We start from the raw sequence: 19,685 nt of genomic DNA, 5'->3' as shown, positions 1-19,685 counted from the left end.
GGGCTGCCCCGGGCTCCTGGCGCCTCTTTGCTCGCAGGGTGGAGGAGCTCGCGGGGGTGTGTCTATTCCCCATTCTGTGCCGGGGCAGACCCGCGCCCACGGGCGTCGGTATCGGTGTGGGGGTCCTCACGCCCAGCTCCCGGCCGCGGGATATCCCGGCCACCCGGTCCCTCCGTGCGAGGACGGCCTGCAGCACGCTGCAGAGGACGCCATGCCATCTCCGAGGCCAGGTCACCGGCGGCGGAGTGGCTCCTGCCTGGGGCTCGCTCTCGGGTCACGTGCCCGGGGCGAAGCCGGCTGCCGGGTCACCAGGACACCCACGCAGCCCCGGGGGAGGCCCCGTGGTGAGGGCCCAGGCCTCCAGCCCACAGTCCCGAGAGCGAGTTCAGACACAGGGCCTCCGGCCAGCCCTCCGCAGGGGGCGCTCTGGCTGACAGCATCACTGACCTGAGGGAGACGCAGCCCCCCTCGGCCAGCGGAGCCACGGCTAGGCGCCTGAGCCTCCAAACTGCGCGATGGCGGCTGCTTGCACCTTAGCTCAGTGCCTCCGGCGTGACAGGCCTAGCTGGAGCCTCGGGTGCGAGGCTGGCCCGTTACACAGCGTGCGGGCTCCTTGGCGGCCCCAGGTCACAGCGCATCGCGCAGCCGCAGAGGCCTGGCCGTGTGTCTGACCCAGCGTGTCCCAAGATGGTTTGGCCGCAGGGCCCTCCCTCTCCCTTCCTCCACATGGAACCCGTGTTGGGAAGGGCTGATCTGGCGTGAAGTCTTGGACACGCCCAGAGGTGCTCAGTGTATGTCCCTTCTGTCCCCCCCGTGTCCCCTGACAGCCGTGTCCATGCCGGCGTGGGCCGGAGGGCGTGTGTGTGCCCGGGCGGCCATCGGCAGGGAGCTCGTCCTGTGGGCTGTGGGTGTTGGAAGCCGTCGCTGTCAGAAGGCAGACATGCCAGGCTGTCATGCAGCACTGACAGGACACCCACAGGCGGAGGGAGAGTGAAACCACCCCGATAACAGGTCACTAGGCAGCGTTTTCAGACAGCTGGCCCGCCTTCCGTCTGCGCTCGCTGCCGGATGGATGGAGGCAATTTCTAAGCAGGAGTCACGGTGAGTTTGCAAACTTTGGCTCGTCTTCCCTGCCACCCTCCACGTGGTGATGGATTATCCCCATTTTACAGGTGAAGAGAGTGAGGCTCTGAATGAGGATTAAAGTGTGTGTGTGTGTGTGTGTGTGTGCCTTTAAAGCTCTATTTACTAGCCGAAACCGGTTTGGCTCAATGGATAGAGCGTAGGCCTGCAGACTGAAAGGTCCTGGGTTCGATTCTGGTCAAGGGCATGTACCTTGGTTGCGGGCACATCCCCAATAGGGGGTGTGCAAGAGGCAGCTGATTGATGATTCTCTCTCATCAATGTTTCTAACTCTCTATCCCTCTCTATTCCTCTCTGTAAAAAAATCAATTATATATATATATATATATATATATATATATATATATATATATATATATATAATGTGAAAAGGCCTAAAACAGAGACCCCACATTAAAAAAAAAAAAAAAAAAAGCTCCATTTACTGAACCCCAGAGTTGTTCTGTCCGCCAGGAGCTCCTGATCCCTCCTCCACCCTGCCTGCTGTCTGGTTCGCACACACTGGGTCCGGGACCAGTCTGCTCTGGTCTGGAGCTGGCTCAGCGTCTCCACCACGTCCACCTGTGGGATCCTTTCGGATTGGCTTCAGATTAAATGGGGAAATGGGGGTGAAGAGCATAGACAGAGCTTACAGCTAATAAACATTTAACAATGTCATCGTTACTAATACTCACCCTCCGGGTTCCAAGGTCATTTCTTCCCAGAAGCGTCAGGACTGCTCCTGCCCCAACCAGCCTGGGCCAAGCCCCTGGGCCCTCCCTGTGCAGCTCCATCCCTGCGCCCCGTTCTCCTGCGGGTTCCGGCTAGAACCCTCGGGGCTCCTAATCAGGGCACGAGGGAGGCACGCACCCCCCCCCCCTTCCCCTCCGGCCAGTGGGGGTGCGGGGGCTGGTGCCTGGGCGCCTCCGGTGGGACCGGACGGGGAAGGCTCAGTCCGGCCGCCCAGGGCATTTCCGCCCCACCACGCTCTCCGCGGGTTCAGGCTGACCACCGCCCACGAGGTGGCGGTCGGAGCCGATGCTCAGAGTGCTGGCTGTGTCCGAGGAGCTGTGCTGGCCGCGGAGGGGCTAAAGGCCCCTCCTCTCACACAGATATAGGATTCGTACTGGTCAGTGTCAGAGCCTCAGCTACGAAGTGATGCCTAACGCGGACTAGGGCCCGGGGGCCTCAGGGCTCGGGCACTGCCGCTGACCACGTGGTCCTGAATGGCTCGCTGTGGGGACACCGGGCACCTGGCACTGGGTGTGCCGGTGAGCGAGTGCCCTGCAGACCCCGGGGCATCGAACTGCGGGGTCGGGAGCGTCCTTCCCAGAGCTGCTGTCCTTGGAGAAGGGCCTGGCGGGACCCCTTCCCTTCCCCGGCGTCCAGCCGCATCTGCTCACACCCAGGAGCCTCGGAGCTGCGGGCGGTGGGTGACCTCCCTGCGGACGGGGCGCCTCAGCCAGCAGAGCTGAGCCCACAGCAGCCGGCACCCCCCCTGCCCACTCCCTGGCCCTGGACGGGACCCGGGCGGGAGGGGACTTCCGGGCAGCCCCACCCGCAGCCCCCCCGCGTAGGAGGCAGGACTGATCTCACATTACGATGCACAACTCGTGAGGCACCGAGAGGAGGGGGTGGGGGCGCAGCCAGCCGCCGATTCCCGGAATGCATTTCGAGACACATTAATTTTGTTTCTTCCCTTCAAGGTCAAATCGAGTCAACTCCATATATCACCACCTGCGGTCGCTGGCCGGCGGCAGTCGGGAGGAGGTGGGGTGGGCTGCAAATACGGCTTTCTGGGGAGCTGTCAGGGGAGTGGGGAGTGGGGGGCTGGGTGCGGGGGGGGAGCAGGTTCCGGATCCTGTCTGAGCAGCAGCATCGGAGCGAGAGCCTGGGAGCAATATCCCGCTGTCATTTCGCTGCTGGTCTCCCGGGAAGGGTCAGGTCATCCATTTTGATGACAAAGCATACACGTGTCCTTCCGCTGGAAGCTCTCCAGACTGAAATGAGCTGAGCTTCTGGGGGTTGAGATCATGCCTTGGCTGAATTTCTCAGGGTGACTCACACTCACCGTTCATTCATCGATCCATCCGTCCGTCCGTCCGTCCGTCCATCCGTCCGTCCATCCATCCATCCGTCCGTCCATCCATCCATTCATCCATCCAGTGCGTGCTTATTCCATGATGCATTGCACATCGCACAGCAGGGAGGACCCCGTGGTGGACAAGACAGACGGAAAGTCCGTCCCTCTTGGCGGTTGCAGGCCAGGGTGTCGGTGGGGGTGACGTGTGTCGAGGGCCGCGCAGACTGCAATGTGCACGTGTTTGCAGCTGCTGGACGCCGTTCTGCAGGGCGCTGGGAGCCGAAGCAGCAGGTGATGTGTTTGTCAGTGACTGAGGCCTGTTGTGAGGCCTCTGGGAGGTGGAGGCTGAGGAGAAAGCTGAGGAAGTCGGTGCGAAGGAGGGGGCAGGCACACAGCTGGTGGCGGAGTACCAGGACCAGAGGGAGGGGGGTGCAGAGGCCCTGGGTGAGTGTGCGCACGTGTGTGTAGGGGCAGGAAGGAGCCCCTGTGTGACGAACAAGACCAGGAGCCATGAGGGCCGGGTCGGGGAGGAGACGGGGGCGGATCCTGTGGGACTTTGAAGGCGGTAGAAGGGAGTTTGGATTTCATTCGTTCTGTGCGTTCATCCGTGCATCCGGTGAATACAGAATGCCTCTGAGGGACCAGGAACTGTGTTAGGAATCGGGACCAACAAGATGTGGTCCCTGCCTTTGGGAGACCTGGGCCTACCAGAAGCCGGCCCGTCCTCTGGTGAGGCCACGCCTCTGGAGAGATTCAAATAAGCCGCCCTCCAACCAGGCCCAGGAGGGCAGTGGTGTCTCAGGAGGTTCATTCTTGGTCCCTTCTCCCTTCAGGCTGCTGCCCATGAGACATCTCCTCTCCATTCACAGACAGACAGAGACAGAGGGAGACAGGGAGACAGAGACAGACAGACAGAGGGACAGAGACAGAGAGAGACAGAGAGACAGAGATAGAGAGAGATAGAGGGAGACAGAGAGGAGCAGCAGTTGTTCTACTTGTTCACGCCCATGGGTAGGTCCTTTGTGCTCCCTGACCAGGGTTCCAGCTGGGCGTGCTGGGACAAGGCTGTAACCTGAGCTCCCGCGGGCCTGTGGTTAGTTCTGCACAAACACCGGCTGACAGGTGAGCTGTGAGGGGAGGGGGACCCGCTGAGGCCGGGGGCCAGAGGGGTTTTACAGAAAACAGCTTCGTGGGGGAGCTCATGGCAGACTCCTAGCTGGGAAGCAGGCCGTGGGCAGTCACGCCCCAGGCACATGGCATTTTCAGGGAAAGGTCTCTCTTTGCCCTAAGCAAGCCCTGCCCGTGTTTTTCTGAGTCCAGGTTTGAGGTAAGCAAAGCCACCCTCTGGAGACACATGATCTTGTCTCCTGCCCTGGAATCCAGCCCACCTCCGTCATCCTCCTCACGTTCCCGCCTCCATGTCAACATCTTTTAAGATCTTGCTCCAGGCGTAGGTCGTTGTTTTGGGCTCCAGTGAACGGACAAGAATCCTCTGCAGGTCTGACGGACTGACAGACCCAAAGAATTAACCCGTGCAGAGGCGAGGAAGTGAGGCTGGGAGAGAGAGGACAGAGTGTTCAGAGTTCTAACAAAGAGGGCTTGTCCTTGGATTGACAGAAGGAAGTTGGGTGGGATGGGGTGGGGGTGGGGTGGGGTGGGGTGGGGGGGAGCAGTGCAGGGGAAGTAACCTGAGACCTGTAGGCCTTGTTAGTCCACAAAGGAGCTTGTGCTCAATCCTGAGGACAATGGACGAGGATTTCAGAGGGACATGCCATTCGCCTTGGCTCATGTGTTTTCCTCTGCCTGTGCGGCCCCTCCTCTCCGTCTCTTGTTTGCTCAGTCCTACAACCCGCTGATCCTCCCACCTGGCAGGGGGAACCCCTCCCCTGTAAGCCAGCCTCGCCCCCGCCCCACCTCCTGCAAAGCCCCATCCGGAAATACTGGTGGGGAACGCAAGAAAAACATTTTAGCCAAAACCGGTTTTGCTCAGTGGATAGAGTGTCGGCCTGCAGACTGAAAGGTCCCGGGTTCGATTATAGTCAGGGGTATGTACCTTGGTTGCGGGCACATCCCCAGTAGGGGGTGTGCAAGAGGCAGCTGATCGATGACTCTCTCAATCGATGTGATGTTTCTAACTCTCTCTCTCTCTCCCTTCCTCTCTGTACAAAATCAATAAAATACATTTTAAAAAAAGAAGAAGAAGAAAAACATTTTAGCTTCAGAGGCGGGGTCAGTGCTGGGTGGAGGAAGCTGCTGTCCCAGGGATGGAATGTGTGACCCACCCCGCCCCACCCCACCTGCAGGAGACCCACCTCCGGCCTCACCTCCGCCCCTGGAGGACAGCAGGGCCGAACTGGCTGCTCAGTCTCCACACTGTGACTTCCGTCTGACCTGCTGCTCCCTCCCCATCCCAGGCCCGTCACTGCACTTCCTTCTCCCTATGAAGGGGGGGGATGCACGGTGGTCTATTTAGGGTACGTGACCCGCCGCCCTCTCAGCTCGCTGCCCTCCGAGTGACGTGCCCACCACGATCCCATCCTTGTCTCTCCTTACGGCTCTGGGAGTGAACCGACTTTTCCGTTTCAACCTCATCTCTCTTCCCCCAAAGTGGACGGACTCACATTATGCTTTGTTTTGTGGGGAGCAGGGGAGTCAGGTGGTTAGCAGTGAAGGAGCTGGGTCAGAGGGCCAGGCCTGGGAGAGCGGATACCGGCAGGCTAGAGGTTGGGTGACCTGCCCCTTAGACCTGCAGCGATGGCGTCTGCTGCCCATGGCGCCCTGGGGACGGCGCCCGGCACCCAGCACGGCTCTCAGGCCTGGCCCTCCTCTCCCGCCCCTCTGCTCCGGCAGCTTCTCGCCCACCCCGATCGTGGCCATTGTCCCTGCGCCCTGGGCTCCTCGCACGGGACCAGCAGGGTGGGTGCTGGGGAAGCAGCCAGGACCCTGCTGTCGGGCGGGGAGTGGAGGGGAGGGGGTAGAGGTGCCCAGCAGCTCCTCATTCACATCCCAAAGCAACCATCTCGGTTCCAGATCTGCTGTCAGGGCGTGACCTCCCCCGCCGCCTCCTCTCTCAGCTTCACCTCTTCCTTGTAAAGTCAGCGTCTGCTTCCTCCGGGATAGGCATGTGGCCCGGCCTGGCCAGTCACAGCACTGACTTCATGGGCTGCAGCTCAGAGTGGTCCTGGGACACCCGTGCGGGCCCTGTGAGAATGACTCTTGGCCGAAACCCGTTTGGCTCAGTGGTAGAGCGTCGGTCTGCGGACTGAAAGGTCCCGGGTTCGATTCCGGTCAAGGGCATGTGCATTGGTTGTGGGCACATCCCCAGTAGGGGGTGTGCAGGAGGCAGCTGATGTCTCTCTCTCATCGATGTTTCTAACTCTCTATCCCCCTCCCTTCCTCTCTGTAAAAAAAAAAAAAAAAAAAAAAAAATCAATTAAAAAAAAAAAATAATAAATAAATATATATATATATATATATATATATATATATATATATATATATATATATATATATTTTAAAAAAAAGAAAGAAAGAAAGAAAAAAAGAATGACTCTTGGCAATGTGACCGAAGCTACGGCTGTGGGAAAGACAGGCTACCTCCCTCTGCCTCTCCCCCTCCCCCGGGGCCGGAATGGGGAAGAGTGTGGCTGTAGTGACTGGAGTCATCTTGAGGCCACGGGAGAGGACGTGGGGGCATGGAGGGCAGGAGCCGGAGGCAGGACAACAGCGGGCGGAGTGGAGGCAGCACCTCAGCGCCGGGACGGAGAGAAACGTTGACATCACTGGGAGCTGAAAGGGCCTCACCCCGGACTTCTCGGCTGTGTGCACCATCCGCACCCTTTGCTCACTCCAGTTTGACTGGTTTCCTGACCCCAAACGTGGCCTGTGCCCGGGCGCACCGGTCTGCGGCGGCCCCTGCCACGCTGACCTCCTCACGGCCCCCCTACCCCCCTCCTGGCAGAGCCCTGTGTGCAGGCCGCAGAGCTCGGCTCGGAGGGTGAGCCAGTGCTGAGCTGGGCCCCTGTGGCCACCCCTTCCCTTCTGCCAGCGACTGGCTTCGGGGTAAACACTCGCCCCCGTTTGGGTCAATGAGGTAAACGTGTCTCCTGAGCTCCTGGGAGAGACCTGAACCGGCCAAAGAGGAGGCAGGTGAGGAGGCTGGTGCCCCTGCTCTCCACACAGGCCCGGACGGACGGGGTGCTCGGAACTGCTCAGCCACCTTGCAGGCCCGAGGGGAGACCTGTCAGAGATGGCAGAGGGGAGACCTGTCAGAGATGGCCGAGGAAGAAGGGACATCCTGCCAAAACCAGTTTGGCTCAGTGGTAGAGCATCGGTCTGCGGACTGGGGAGTCCCAGGTTCGATTCCGGTCAAGGGCATGTACCTTGGTTGTGGGCACATCCCTGGTGGGGGGTGTGCAGGAGGCAGCTGGTCTATGTTTCTCTCTCATCGACATTTCTAGCTCTCTCTCTCTCTCTCCCTTCCTCTCTGTGGAAAATCAATAAAATATTTTTAAAAAATAATAAGGGAAACCCTGTGGGTTTTACAGCTGAAGAAATCATTGTGAAGTCACGTGTCTAGACTGGTTGTGAAGTCAGAGAGTAGACGTTTATGTCAGTTAAACCCCCGCGTGTTGGGTGTTCGCGTTTGCAGCCACGGGCATTCCCAGTTGATATTAGAAATAGAAGTGACGTCGTTTAATTCCCCGTCGAAGGAAGCGCGCAGGCTGAGAACACCAGCTCCTTTATTATTATTATTATTTACTGTTATTGTTTCCCCTAAAGAACAGCACAATTCAGAAAACAACGACACACACGTCGCGCCCGCAGGCACAGTGCCGCGTCCTGCCCGCCAGGCCGCCTGGCTCTGCTTGGTTCCTGGCGGGGCTGTCCGGAGACAGCCCCCTCTGTAAACCCCGACGGGGACAGACACGAGGAGGGGGACTTCAGGAGAGGGTGAGCGGAGGGGCTTCCGGACTCCGGGGGCCTGCGAGCTCGTGGCGGGTGCCGGGCGGAAGGGAAGGCCGGTCTGTGTCCATGTGGCCGGTGGGGAACTCTCGGCGGGGAGAGAGCTGGGCTGTGGCCTCTGAGGCTGGGGCTGCGGAAACACAGTGGGGTGAGCTCCCACGGGGGGGGGGGGGGGCAGGCACGGGCATGGGGGCCCAGAATAGGAATCTGGGGGAGGCGAGGTCCCCAGAGAAAAGCAGCCCTGGCGAGGCGAGATGCTGCGTGCTCTGCAGCTGTTGGATGGACAACGCTTTTATCAAGACAGAAAAGTAAAAGGAAAACACTCCCAGCGCTTTGGCCTGACGCAGCCCAGCAGGACTTGCCGATCGCGCCCTCGGGTGCAAACACCTAGCACTACGCTCTGTAGGGACGGGTCAGACTACCCTGGCCCCCGGCGGTCTGGTGGCACTAAGCCTATGAGTTGAGCTAAAGTGATGACTAAGGTCCCTGGAGTCAGAGAAGCCCGGGGATGGGGGGCGGGGGGTGGGTGACGAGGACGGGCCGGGGCGGTCTCAGGTGCAGGGCACTTCCTGGCCGTCATGAGGAAGCTGGCCGCCGAAGCCGCCCTCCCCGGATGGGGAGTACGGGGGCACCTGGGGCGCCTCGATGATCAGCAGGCCCTCGGGGGACAGCGAGGCGAACACCGTGGCGGGATCCACCTCTGCCGGCAGCCTAGGAGGAGCACAGGGTTAGTCACGTATGTTAACGCGGTCCGCACGTCCCTCTGTTCCTCCGACGAGAGAATACTTTTGGTGAGAGCTCAGGCTTGGGGTGTACGTGCCGGGTCTGAGTCCCGCTCTGCCCCTTTCTAGCTGCGTGCGGTCCTGGGCAGGCCGCTCGGTCACCCGGGGCTTGTTCTCTCTCTCTGCACCATGGAGATGGTTGGATTAGACGTGGACCGCGCGTGGGGCTTTGGAAGTCTCTGTGAAGAATGTGGACACACTCTGTGAGTTGTCCGATGCTGCTCAGCAGGAACTTACAAGGGAACTGCGGCCCCGAGTCTGGTCCTGGCTGGAGTCTCCACTTCGCATGGAGCAAAGTAAGGTGTGTCTCACCTTGGGTGGTGCATGTCCGCCTGCCACGTGCATTGCGGGTGGAATTAAGGATGGAATTGTGGGTGGAATTAATGATGGAATTGCGGGTGGAGTTAATGATGGAGAGGGCAGTCTGGCAGAACGGGTCAGGCTGGCCCCCTGGCTAGAATGCCCAGGCCAGTGTCCTCGGGGACGTGTAGAATGACTAAGCATCCTAGGTGTTTGCAGGAGGTGAGAGTGCTTTGTTCCCTAAACACACGTGTAGGCATGACCCGGGCAGAGCTGTGCGGCGGTCCCGGAGGGTTCACAGGAGCTGGTAGCCCGCGGCATTGAGCACGTATAGCGACTCGGGGAAATCAGAGGACAGGCTCTGGGAGCGAGCGAGTGTCAAGAATGGGCTTTCTGGCCGAAACCAGTTTGGCTCAGTGGTAGAGCGTCGGTCTGCGGACTGAAGGGTCCTGGGTTCGATTCTGGTCAGGGGCATGTACCTTGGTTGCGGGCACATCCCCGGTAGGGGGTGTGTAGGAGGCAGCTGGTCGATGTTTCTCTCTCATCGACGTTTCTAGCTCTCTATCTCTCTCCCTTCCTCTCTGTAAAAAATAAAAAAATAAAAAAGAATGGGCTTTCTGGACCCAAACCCGGGTCCAGTTCTGAAGCTGTGTGTATGGTTCGGGGGTTGTTTGCAGTGGATGAGGCTACCCAGGACACAGTTTCTTCAACAAACTGTTGGCACCGGGAGAAGCTGTGGTGGCCTCTCTGGGTGCCTTTATGAGTAAAAATCACAAAAACTGGGCCTCTGAGAGTGTGCTGTGAGCCAGGTGCTTCCCCAAGTCATCTCTTTCCTGTGAACCATCGTCCCACCAGCCGGTTCTGTTACCATCCCTTTCCCAGAGGGCGAGGTCAAGGTCAGAGAGGCGCGATTTGCCCAAGGTCACATAGCTGGCGATTGGCAGGTGGAAGAGGAATTGGAATCCTGGTCTCTGAATTCACAGTAGCTCTCTGGTGCCCGGCTTTTGAAAAAGGGACCATGGTGGGGGCGGGGGGAGAGGTGGGGACAGAAGGTTCGATCACCATTGCGCTCTCCGGGCCCGGCTGGCTCTGCCTCTTGTAAAAGCAAAGTCCGGGCCTTGCTGACGACGGAACCCAGAAGGGAGGGAAGCCCGCTGGGCCACGGGCAGGGCCCTGCCTGGAGGAGCAGCCGGCAGCCGGTGCGCTGAGTCTGCCAGGAGACGCCAGCCACGTGGAGGCTGCGGGCATTTGCGGGGCCTGAGGGGAGGAGGGTGAGAAAGAGGGAACGTGGGCAGCTGCCAAGTCGAGCTTCTGAAGTGTGTGCCCCTCCCCTGGCTGCTGGCTCAGCTCTGCTTAACCGCCCGCATGCCAACCCCGTGGGCAGGGATACGGTGGGAGAGGGTTGCAGTGTTTTTAAACGTATTGATTTTTAGAGAGAGGGGGAGCGAGAGGGAGAGAGAAACATGTGGGTCCACTTATTCATGCATTCCTCGGTGCTGCTTGTGAGTGCCCTGACCCGAGATCAGACCCTTGGCCTGTCGGGACGATGCTCTAACCCCCTGAGCTACCAGGCCTGGGCCCTGAATTCAAATTCTGACTCTTCCTGATCGTGTGGCCTTGAGCCTGGGCTCTCGCCCCCTGAACCCATTTCCTTAAAGGGCAAGGGGTAACAGAAGTGCCGGCCTCTGCAGGTGGCGAGAACCCCGGGCCTGGTCCCAGGGGTGCGTGCTGCGGGTGAGCTCCGCACTGTTCCGGCCGGGGGCCCCGTGTCATTGACCCCGGAATGTCAGAGCCCCAGAGAGTCTTCACGGTTGCCCAGGACAAAGCTCTCGTTTACACCCGGGGAAACTGAGGCCCAGGGGTGGGGAGAGACTCGGTCAGGGCCTCTAACCAGCTGCCTGGTTTGGAGGTGCTAATAGGCCAGTTCCCAAGGAGGAGCCTGTGCTGAGAGCTTTCACACACCCCCTCCTGCCCCTCGGGGAGCCTGGACTCCAGACCCCCTGGGTGAGGTGAGAGATTTAACCTCGGGCAGCGGGGCCCGGGCCAGTCAGAGGGGGAGGATTCCGGCCATGGCGAGGGGGAGGGTCCCGGGGGCCCTTTGGTGTCTGGGATGTGGGAGCCCTGGGGGGGCCCGGGCAGTCAGGGTGGCTGGTTGGTGGGGAGGCACCGGGGGCCCAGGGCCCTGCTAGTGCGGAACTGTCACAAGACCGACATGCAGATGGCCCCGTTCTAAGGCGACCAATCCTTCCTGCCTCGGTCCCCCACACAGCGCACTCTGTCTGTGAGTGGGACACCTCATCTGAACCTCTTGAAAGAAACATCCTCGCCCTCCCCCCACCTTTCCCCTCCGCGGCTGGACCTGGAGCCTGGCCGGGGAGGGGTCCTGGGAGGCGGGCCAGGCAGCAGCCAGCCAGCCCGCTGCCTTATGGGGAAGTGCCCGCGGCTGCCAGGAGCCCGCAGGCAGGGGTCAGGCCAGGACACGTGGGCCGGGCCTTCGGGATCCCGAGGCCAAAGGGGGCCCAGGAATCCGGCTCCCCACTGGCAGGGGAGGACCGATGGCAGCAGGGATGATAGTCCTGCCCGAGCCCGCTCGCCGGGGCTGCTGCCTGCTGGCCGGCACCGCCGTCCCCTGGGGCGGCCGCAGGGCCGGTGTCACCTCCGTCCCCCTCCCCGGAGGCCAGGGCGTCAGGGAGAGGGGTGGCTCGGGGCTGTTCTCATTCTGCCTGCAAGGACCTCCCACCCCCGGTTCCACCATCAGGGAGGGTGGTCTCTCCCGCCCAAAAGCCCAGGGCAGCCCAGACGGCAGGGCGCCGCCGGAAGCACACCTGGCAGATGGCGGCTCAGAGACAGGGCGTGTCTGTGCAGCCTTAGCCTCACAGCCAGTGGGGCTCCGTGTGGCTCTGCAGGTGGCCTTGCTCTCCGGATTCCTCTGCTGTGACATTTCCCCTTAGGGTGAAGGCTCAGTTCCCTGTCCCGCGCCGGGGCGGGTGTCTCACAGGAGAGAGGCCCAGGAGGGTCAGACCCCAGAATGCGGGTCCCAGCGCACCCCCCCCCCCCACCACCACCCGGAAACACTCCCGGGGGTCACTTACTGGATCTTCTTGGTGAAGTTCTTGGACACAATGCCCCCCTCGTGCTGCTTCTCTTCGTGTTTGCCTGGAGGGGAGGAAGGCCGTGTCAGGATCGGAGTCCCCTGGGCTCCCGCTGAGGAGAGCCCCGGCTCAGGTTCAAACCCTGTGCCTGCCCCAGCCCCCGCCCCCGCCCCTGCTCTGCCCCTGCCCTGCCCTGCCCCTGCCCCTGCCCCTGCCCCTCCCCAGCCCCAGCCCCTGCCCTGCCCCTGCCCCTGCCCCTGCCCCTCCCCAGCCCCAGCCCCTGCCCCTCCCCAGCCCCTGCCCCTCCCCAGCCCCAGCCCCTGCCCTGCCCCTGCCCCTGCCCCTCTCCAGCCCCAGCCCCTGCCCCTGCCCCTGCCCCTGCCCCTGCCCCGCTCATGGTGTGGCTTGGGGCTCCCACAGTCTGAGCCTCAGGCCCCTCACAGAGCCCACCTCCCAGGCTGCTGAGATGAAGCAAGGCAAGGACAGACAGGAGGCCTTGACGGCAGTTTGTGGACAGTGACGTGTTGTCAGGAAACCACGGAGCCGGGGGCCCGGGCGGCAGTGCATCTCCTGAGCCCTCACTGACAGCACCCACCGCTCAGCAGCCAGGGGAGCCCTGGGCGAACACCCTGGAGGGGCCCGCTGGCTGCACAGCTTGTGGGCCCTCCCCACCTCCCAGGGTGCTCAGGGTTAGCCCTGCCACCGGAACCCAGGCCCAGCCCGGGCTCTGAGCCTGCTCTCTCTGACTCTAAGCCAGGTGCTGGGTCCGATCCCCCTGCCCGGCCCAACCTCCATTAGCCCGAGTCCCGTTCCTGCGCCTGGTCCTGAGAGAGCGGCCGGCTGCAGCCAGGCTCCAGCCGCTGGCCAACCCACCTGGCCTCCAGCGGGCCGGGCCCACCTGAGGCAGGGGCGGGCTATGGTGGGATCTGCCGGTCCCTCCCGCAGGGGCAGGGAGGGGCAGGGGCAGGGAGGGTTGTCCTCCTTTTATTTTCCTTCCTCAGGAAGGAAAAGGATGAAATTACAAGGAGGCCGGGCCCAAGCTGCCCCTCACCTTGCAGTTGACACAACAGATTCTGAGCCTGGGTTCATTTCCCATCCTCACTTATTTAAATGGAGGGCATCTCTGATTTCTCCGTAACTAGGAGTTAGTGTGGAGAGCCATGCCCCTCCTTATCGGTGGGGCCACCACGGCCCAGGGCGAGGGACCCCATTTACTCAGGGACACCCCTCGGAGCGGCCTGGGGATCCAGACTGAATACCCTGGTGGGATATGTTACTTCCTGCGGTCCCAGATTTTGGAAAACTGACCATTGATAGGTAACTACATCATTAATTGCTTTTTTATTCATTGCTCCTTTCTTAATGACTTTTTCCTGATTACGAGATGATGCATGTGTAAGTGAGGAAATGTAGAAAATAATGGGAGAAAAAAAATCAAAACGGCCCATAACCCATCGCCCTGCGGAAGCCGCCGGTGTTTCCGTGGATGTGGATGCCCAGACTGGTCGCTCTGCGCTCAGAAACACACCGACATCACACGGGGCGGCTGCGCGTCACACAGCGTGTCACGGGGACCGCGGAGTGTGCGGGCTTTCACACCCTGTCACGCTCTCTGCGTGGCCATCTTTCCGTGGCGGCGATGTTCCTGGACACGGGTTTTCACGCTGCCCGGCACTCCCCTGGGGCCACACAAGGCCACGCAGCCAGCCCCCCGCTTTGGGGCGGCTCCCGATGGGAAAGAATACCCTTGGGCTTCTTTGAGGTGGATTCCGGGTTCTAGAATGTCTAAGCTCGGTCTGTGCTGCTCAGCCACCCAGCTGGGCAGAAGGGGCAGTGACAGGGAGTGGTGTGGACACGGGAGTGTCGCTATTCTGTGAATGTGCTGATGCTCCGAGAGTTTGTTCCGGCTGCCAAGTCCCTGACCACCCGCTGCCCGCGCCCACGCCGGCCCCCGGCCCCTCCCCGGAGCCCGGCCTCTGAGGCTGCCTCCCCTGGGGACAGGCCAGTGCCTCTGACTCAGCCCTTCCGCACACTGCGTTCTGGGAAGGATAGAGGAGGGAGCGGGGGACAGAACAATAATAACAGCAAACTCATGCAGCACGTGCGCGGTGTCAGCCACTGTTCCCGGCGCCTCATCTATAACAACGCCTTTCGTTTTCACACCAGCCTTATTCTTGGATTTTTGTGGCGAGGGAACAGAAGTTCAGAGAGGTTAAGCGATGTGCCCAGGGTCACACAGCTTGGGAGAGCAGGAGCAAAGGTTCAAAGGCAGGGAGTCCCTGCTCTGACATCTGCTTTTCTCAGAGCCTCCGTGTCTTGCTCTCTAAAATGGAGGTGACAGCAACATCCTAATTTCTGGGTTTCTGTGAGGGAGGAATGAAGGACAGGGAGGCACAGACTCGCTTTGTAAGCTCTAAGGCTGCTGTGCGAAGGTGAACGCTCGCGGTTTATTTTGATGTTTGGGACAGGATTGCCCCTCGGAAGTGCACCCTCCCTGTCCATGCTCCGAGAACCAGGTTTTGGGGTCAGGGAGGAGAGGGCCTCTGATTCATTCCCTAAGGGGGCCTGGGATGGGATTCACCTGGTTGAAAGAAAGTGTTGAGTCTTAAAGCTTCATTTGCATAGATTTGAATATCTACTTAGTAGGGGCAGTTGAAGGATTATGCGTCATCTTCAATTTCTTACTTTGCTTTCCTGTTTATTTTCTACGTGGGAATAATTTGACTTTTGTAAACATAGAAAAAGTAATCATGATGATTTAAGAAAGAAAAACAGGACTCGTCCGCAGTCCAGGGACCCTAAGAGGCCGCTGGGAGCCAGGGCCCAGGGAAGGAAGAGGCTGTCACCAGGCGGGGAGTGCGATGGGGGGGCGGCTGGGGGAGGGAAGGGCTGGGCATACGGTCTTGGGGGCTTTCCAGTCCCGTCCGCGGCCACAGCCTGGCCCAGTGGCCAGGAGGGAACGTTTCCTGGCTGGTGGCTGCAGGGCGGGGTGGTGAGAGGCATGCTGGGAATTTTCTGGTCCGGCACCATCGAACACCGCCTTCGGAACGGACGCTCACAGGTGCCAGAGAAGACAAGGCGTCTCTCAGAGGCAGAAACCACGTTAGCAGACTCAGCGCCCCGCCAGGCCCACGGCGCTGTAACGCTGTCTCACGTGGCACCTTCTAGAATTCTGGCCCCCTCCTCCAGCCGTTCCTCAGATGCCTAGTGACAGCTGAAAGAGCCCTGTTTGGCAAGCACTGACCCCGTCCACCTTCATGGTAACGCCCAGGGGAGGAGGTGGCAGGGAGGGTTTGCCCCGGGCCACGCAATCAGAACTGGGAACTGGCTAGGCTGGCCTGGCTTTGAATTTCAGACATTGCCATGGAGAAGTGGGTGATCTCGGTGAATTCCTCTCTCTGGGCCTCAGTTTCCTCGTCTGTAAAATGGGTACAACAAACCTAGCCATGTTTACTCAGAAGTCCACACGGGGAAGCAGCGAACCAGCCTGTGCAGGCATTTGGCACAAAGTGCGTGGGGAATGGGTTTGTCACTGTGTGCAGGAGGGGAGATGGTTGCATTTTAGACGGAGCCTCTGCTGTCGATCTGATGTTTCAAACCGCTTTGGGGAGAGACTCTGTATGTCCCCTCCGGGGATCTGGATCCTGTCAAGCCACGGTGGCTAAGTACATGCCTGTGAGCATTTACAGCCTCAAAAGGCTTTGTCCGCCGTCTTTGTCTCTTCTATGTTCCCCAGTGACCCCATTTCACAGATGTGGAAACTGAGGCTCTGCAAGGCGTCCAGAGCCTCTGGGTCAGTAAGTGACGCAGCTGGGATCTCGGCTTGGGGCTGCCCGGTCCCATTGCTTAAGAAGCACCTGGGAAAGGGGACGGAGGGGCTGGACAGAGGTCTCCTGGAAGGGCCACCGGGCCCTCCGACCTGGGGTGGAAAACTCAGGAACCTTAATCAAAACGAAGACAGAGAGGGTGGTCATAATGATGCCCATTTCCAGGCGCCAGGCGGGCACCGTCACCGGCTCCGTTTTACAGACACTCTCACGCTCCATACTGTCTGCATGGACGTAAGCTTCCCCGTGGGGAGGATATTATGATGATCCCACTCAGCAGATGAGGAAACTGAGGCTCGGCGGGGAAAAGACGCTCTTGCCCACATCCCTCTGACAGTGCCCAGCGCGGCCGGGCGGGAGCCAGGACCCGCAGGCCGCCGGCCGTTTATGATTGATTGCTCGGGCCTTCCCGTGAGGCCGGCATCTCAGCCGCATCAGCTTCGGTAACAGCTTCAGGCATCTGTACCCACACGCTGCGCGCATCCGCCCACTGGACACCACCACCCTGTGTCCTGTGGCCCTCTGAACCCCAATTTCCATCCAGAATGGGGAGCACAGCGGAGAGCCGCTCAGTCATCGGCTCAGCCTGCCGGTCTCAGGGGAGCCTGTTTCAGAACCCAGCCCGCTGCCCTGCCGCGGCTCCCGGAGCCCAGCTGACCCCCCGCAGCACGTGGCCCCCGCCTGACTCAGGCCGATGTTTACCGTTCCGACCGGCCTGCCGGGCTATGAAACTCCCCCGAACCCTTCCTGCCCTGCCGGGCCGGTCCTGCCCGCCGCCCGCCCCTGTCTGCTGTGTTTGCGAGGCTTTTATGGATTTTCTGGCGGCAGAGCTGCTGGGAACCGGCTCCTGTTAATGGAGCTCTAATTGCCGGGAAGCTTCGGAAAGCATCTCCTGTCTCCAGCGGAGCGTGGGCAGGCCGGCGCTTCCTGTGCTGACTCACAGCGTGACCTTGGGCGCATCCCCGGCCCAGCCCGGCCCAGCCCAGCCCAGCGGTGGGACTGGAGGCCTCTGTCCCAGGGCGGGAGGCGTGTGGGGAGAGGGAACCAGAGGTTTAGGCCGCCCTCCGGCCCTCGTGGGGGCTTACATGACCGATTCGCCTCTGGACTTGAGCCTGGGGCCTCGGGAGAGTTCCCCCAGCTCCGCTCCCCGGCCTGTGAGAGGGGAGGCCACGGGACCCTGCCCTCCGGGCCCGCTGACCGAGAAGCTTCGGCGCAGCGCTCAGTGGGTCTGGCAGACAGGAGCTCGGTCAAGGTGACCAGTTCGTACCCTGAAGCCTCCGTGTTCTCATCGGGGACAAGGGGAGTGTCGCCCTTGAAGCCAGGCTGCTGCTGACACCCCACAGTAAACGCCCCTCCCAGGCTGTGCTGTGATGCCGGGGTGCCAGGAGCCCTGTTTCTCTTCTGTCTTTCACCCCCTGTGCCTGGGCCACTCCTTCCTCTGGCTTCCCCTGCCCCATGTCCGGCCCGGCTCCCGCCGCCCTGCGGCTCTGATGGACGGGCCGGCGCCCCCGGGCCCCCAGCTGGCCAGGCCAGGGGAACTCTCCCTAAAGGCTTCTGGCTGCATTCCCGAGCCCTGAGGCCGCCCTGTCAGCCGGCATAGCGTCCCCTCTGGAGGGAGAAGTCCCTGAGCTGTTCCAGCCTGCAGCCCCCACCCCTCCTCTCCCTCCTGCCCCCCACTCACCGGACACCTCCACGTATCTGTCCTTGGTCTTCACCATCAGCTCCTCCGGCTTGAAGCTGTGCACGTTGACACACACCTTCCAGGGCTCCCCGGGGAAGGGCGGGGGGCTCCTGCCATCCGCGGGCACCCCGAACCTGCCGGCGGCAGTGGGCACCCGGGGCACGGCGCCGGGCCGCAGGGGCCCTGGCCAGGCCGAGGAGAGCCGGGGCATCGCCCAGTCGGGCCAGGGGGCAGTCAAGTCGTCGGGGAAGGGGTCCATGCCAAAGCCATCGTCCAGCAGGCGGGAGGAGAGGGGCGAGTCCCGGAAGGGGTCCCGGCGCAGGCGGCTGGGGTAGTGGCAGGAGAAGGGCATCTGACCGTCGGCCATGGCGGGGGGCTGAGCCGGAGCACACGCGGGGGCTCAGAGAGAGGGCGCCGCCTGCCCAAGGTCACACAGCAAGGGGATGCGGTGGGCTAGCCTTCCCAGCTGATCCTTCAGCCTCCAAAGCTGCTGCAAATCCACTGCGGCGGGTGGGGGCAGGCACCAGGCTGGAGTCCCAAACCCCGAAGACTCTCCGGCCGCTACAGCCCCCTGGGCTGGTCCTGCGGGATCCGGAGCGCTCTGTCCTCACCGCCTCACCCGCGATCCGCCAGCCTCTGTGCTCCCGGGCTGTCCAGGCTCCAAGCCAGAGCCTCCGAGGTCTCAAGCAGCGGAGCCAGGAGCTTAATAAACCCTGGGACGCGGGCCTAGAAACTTCTCCTGGCTTCTGGCTGGGAGCCTTTTATTTATAGCCGCTGCGGCGGGAGGCGGGCGCTGCCCACCGTCACGGGAGTATTCCGAGGTGATGAACTAGCCCCGCTCCGGAGGCCACTGGCCCCAGGGGGCGGGAGGGCCGGGCAGCCCGCCCCCGGGACAGGCTCTCCGCCCCCAGCCGGCTCTGCCCGCCCTCCCGCCCACCCTCCCCGGAGCCGCCCTCCCAGCCCAGCCAGCACTTAGGGCCGGCTAATAATAACCCCGTGCTGGCTGCAGGCTCAGATCACCCTCTGCAAATACCCTGCTCCCCTCCCCCGCCCCCGTGCCTGCTGGGACCTCAGGGGGACCAGGGACCCGGGAGCCACGGGTTTGAGGGCAGATGGTCCCAGTTGCAGCAGCGACAAGCTCTGAGCTTGCCTCCAGTGCCTGCCAGGCTCTCCCATTGCCCCAGGCGCCCGTACCCACGTGTGAAATGGACTTCGGAGCAGGCAGCGGGAGCCCTGAGGAATGGGTGCAGCCTCCCGCGCTGGGCGGACGTGTTTTCAGTTTCGTTCCTACCCGCCAGCCGCTGTGCCAGGCCCCTTGAAACCGCGTGGGCCTGGCGGCCTCTCTGTTGTCACTACAGTGTTACCAATGAAACTGTCAGCAGGTGCTGTTCCAGGCAGGGGTATCGGTCTGACCCCGGAGGCCTGAGAGGACCTGTTGTCCTGTCCCTCCCCCCTCTCCTCCCCTCCCCAGGGGCTTGGAGAAGGACTGCACCCCCTTTGGTGGGGGCCCACCTCTGATCGGCCCCAGCAGTGGGCGATCTGGGGCCGGCGGTCCCCGCTGTGGGCCCTGCCGGGGTGGTGGGTGCTGAGGAATTCAGTGAGTCACTGGCTGAGAAATCCCTGTGATGTTCAGCGGTGCCCGCATGAGGCAGCTGCTAAAAATAAGAGCATGGAAGGTACCCGCACTCGCCACCCTCCACTGCCCGGCGAGCCCACCCTGTGGCGGGGAGCAGCTGCAGCCTCACAACGGGTGTCCCCACCACCCCGCTTTGCAGGCAGGGATACAAGGGTGCGGGTTAGGCCCCCTGCGCGCGCGCGCGCGCCCACACACAC

General features: G+C 61.6%; 1 protein-coding gene across 1 annotated transcript; it reads right to left on the bottom strand.

The window, feature by feature from the left end:
- Positions 1 to 7,930: 7,930 nt before the first annotated feature.
- HSPB8 (heat shock protein family B (small) member 8) lies at positions 7,931 to 18,692 on the bottom strand. The gene is made up of 3 exons (XM_084868391.1): positions 17,853 to 18,692; positions 12,345 to 12,408; positions 7,931 to 8,881 (listed from the first exon to the last, which is right to left on the bottom strand). The coding sequence occupies exons 1-3, from the start codon at positions 18,217 to 18,219 to the stop codon at positions 8,722 to 8,724; spliced, it is 591 nt and encodes a 196-aa protein (XP_084724517.1). The 5' UTR covers positions 18,220 to 18,692; the 3' UTR covers positions 7,931 to 8,721.
- Between the last annotated feature and the right edge of the window lie 993 nt (positions 18,693 to 19,685).

The sequence above is a fragment of the Pipistrellus hanaki genome (genome assembly GCF_964339955.1).
Source record: "Pipistrellus hanaki genome assembly, chromosome: 19".
Lineage (NCBI taxonomy): Eukaryota > Metazoa > Chordata > Mammalia > Chiroptera > Vespertilionidae > Pipistrellus > Pipistrellus hanaki.
The sequence above is the reverse complement of the archived record's forward strand: the minus strand, read 5'-3'. Positions and strand labels throughout refer to the sequence as shown.

Excerpts from the sequence above, each read along its gene's own strand:
- HSPB8 (XM_084868391.1), bottom strand. The coding sequence starts at position 18,219 with ATGGCCGACGGTCAGATGCCCTTCTCCTGCCACTACCCCAGCCGCCTG. Across the intron at positions 12,409-17,852 it reads CAGATACGTGGAGGTGTCCG|GCAAACACGAAGAGAAGCAG; the intron begins GTGAGTGGGGGG and ends CCTCCCCTCCAG. Across the intron at positions 8,882-12,344 it reads AACTTCACCAAGAAGATCCA|GCTGCCGGCAGAGGTGGATC; the intron begins GTAAGTGACCCC and ends TGCTCCTCCTAG.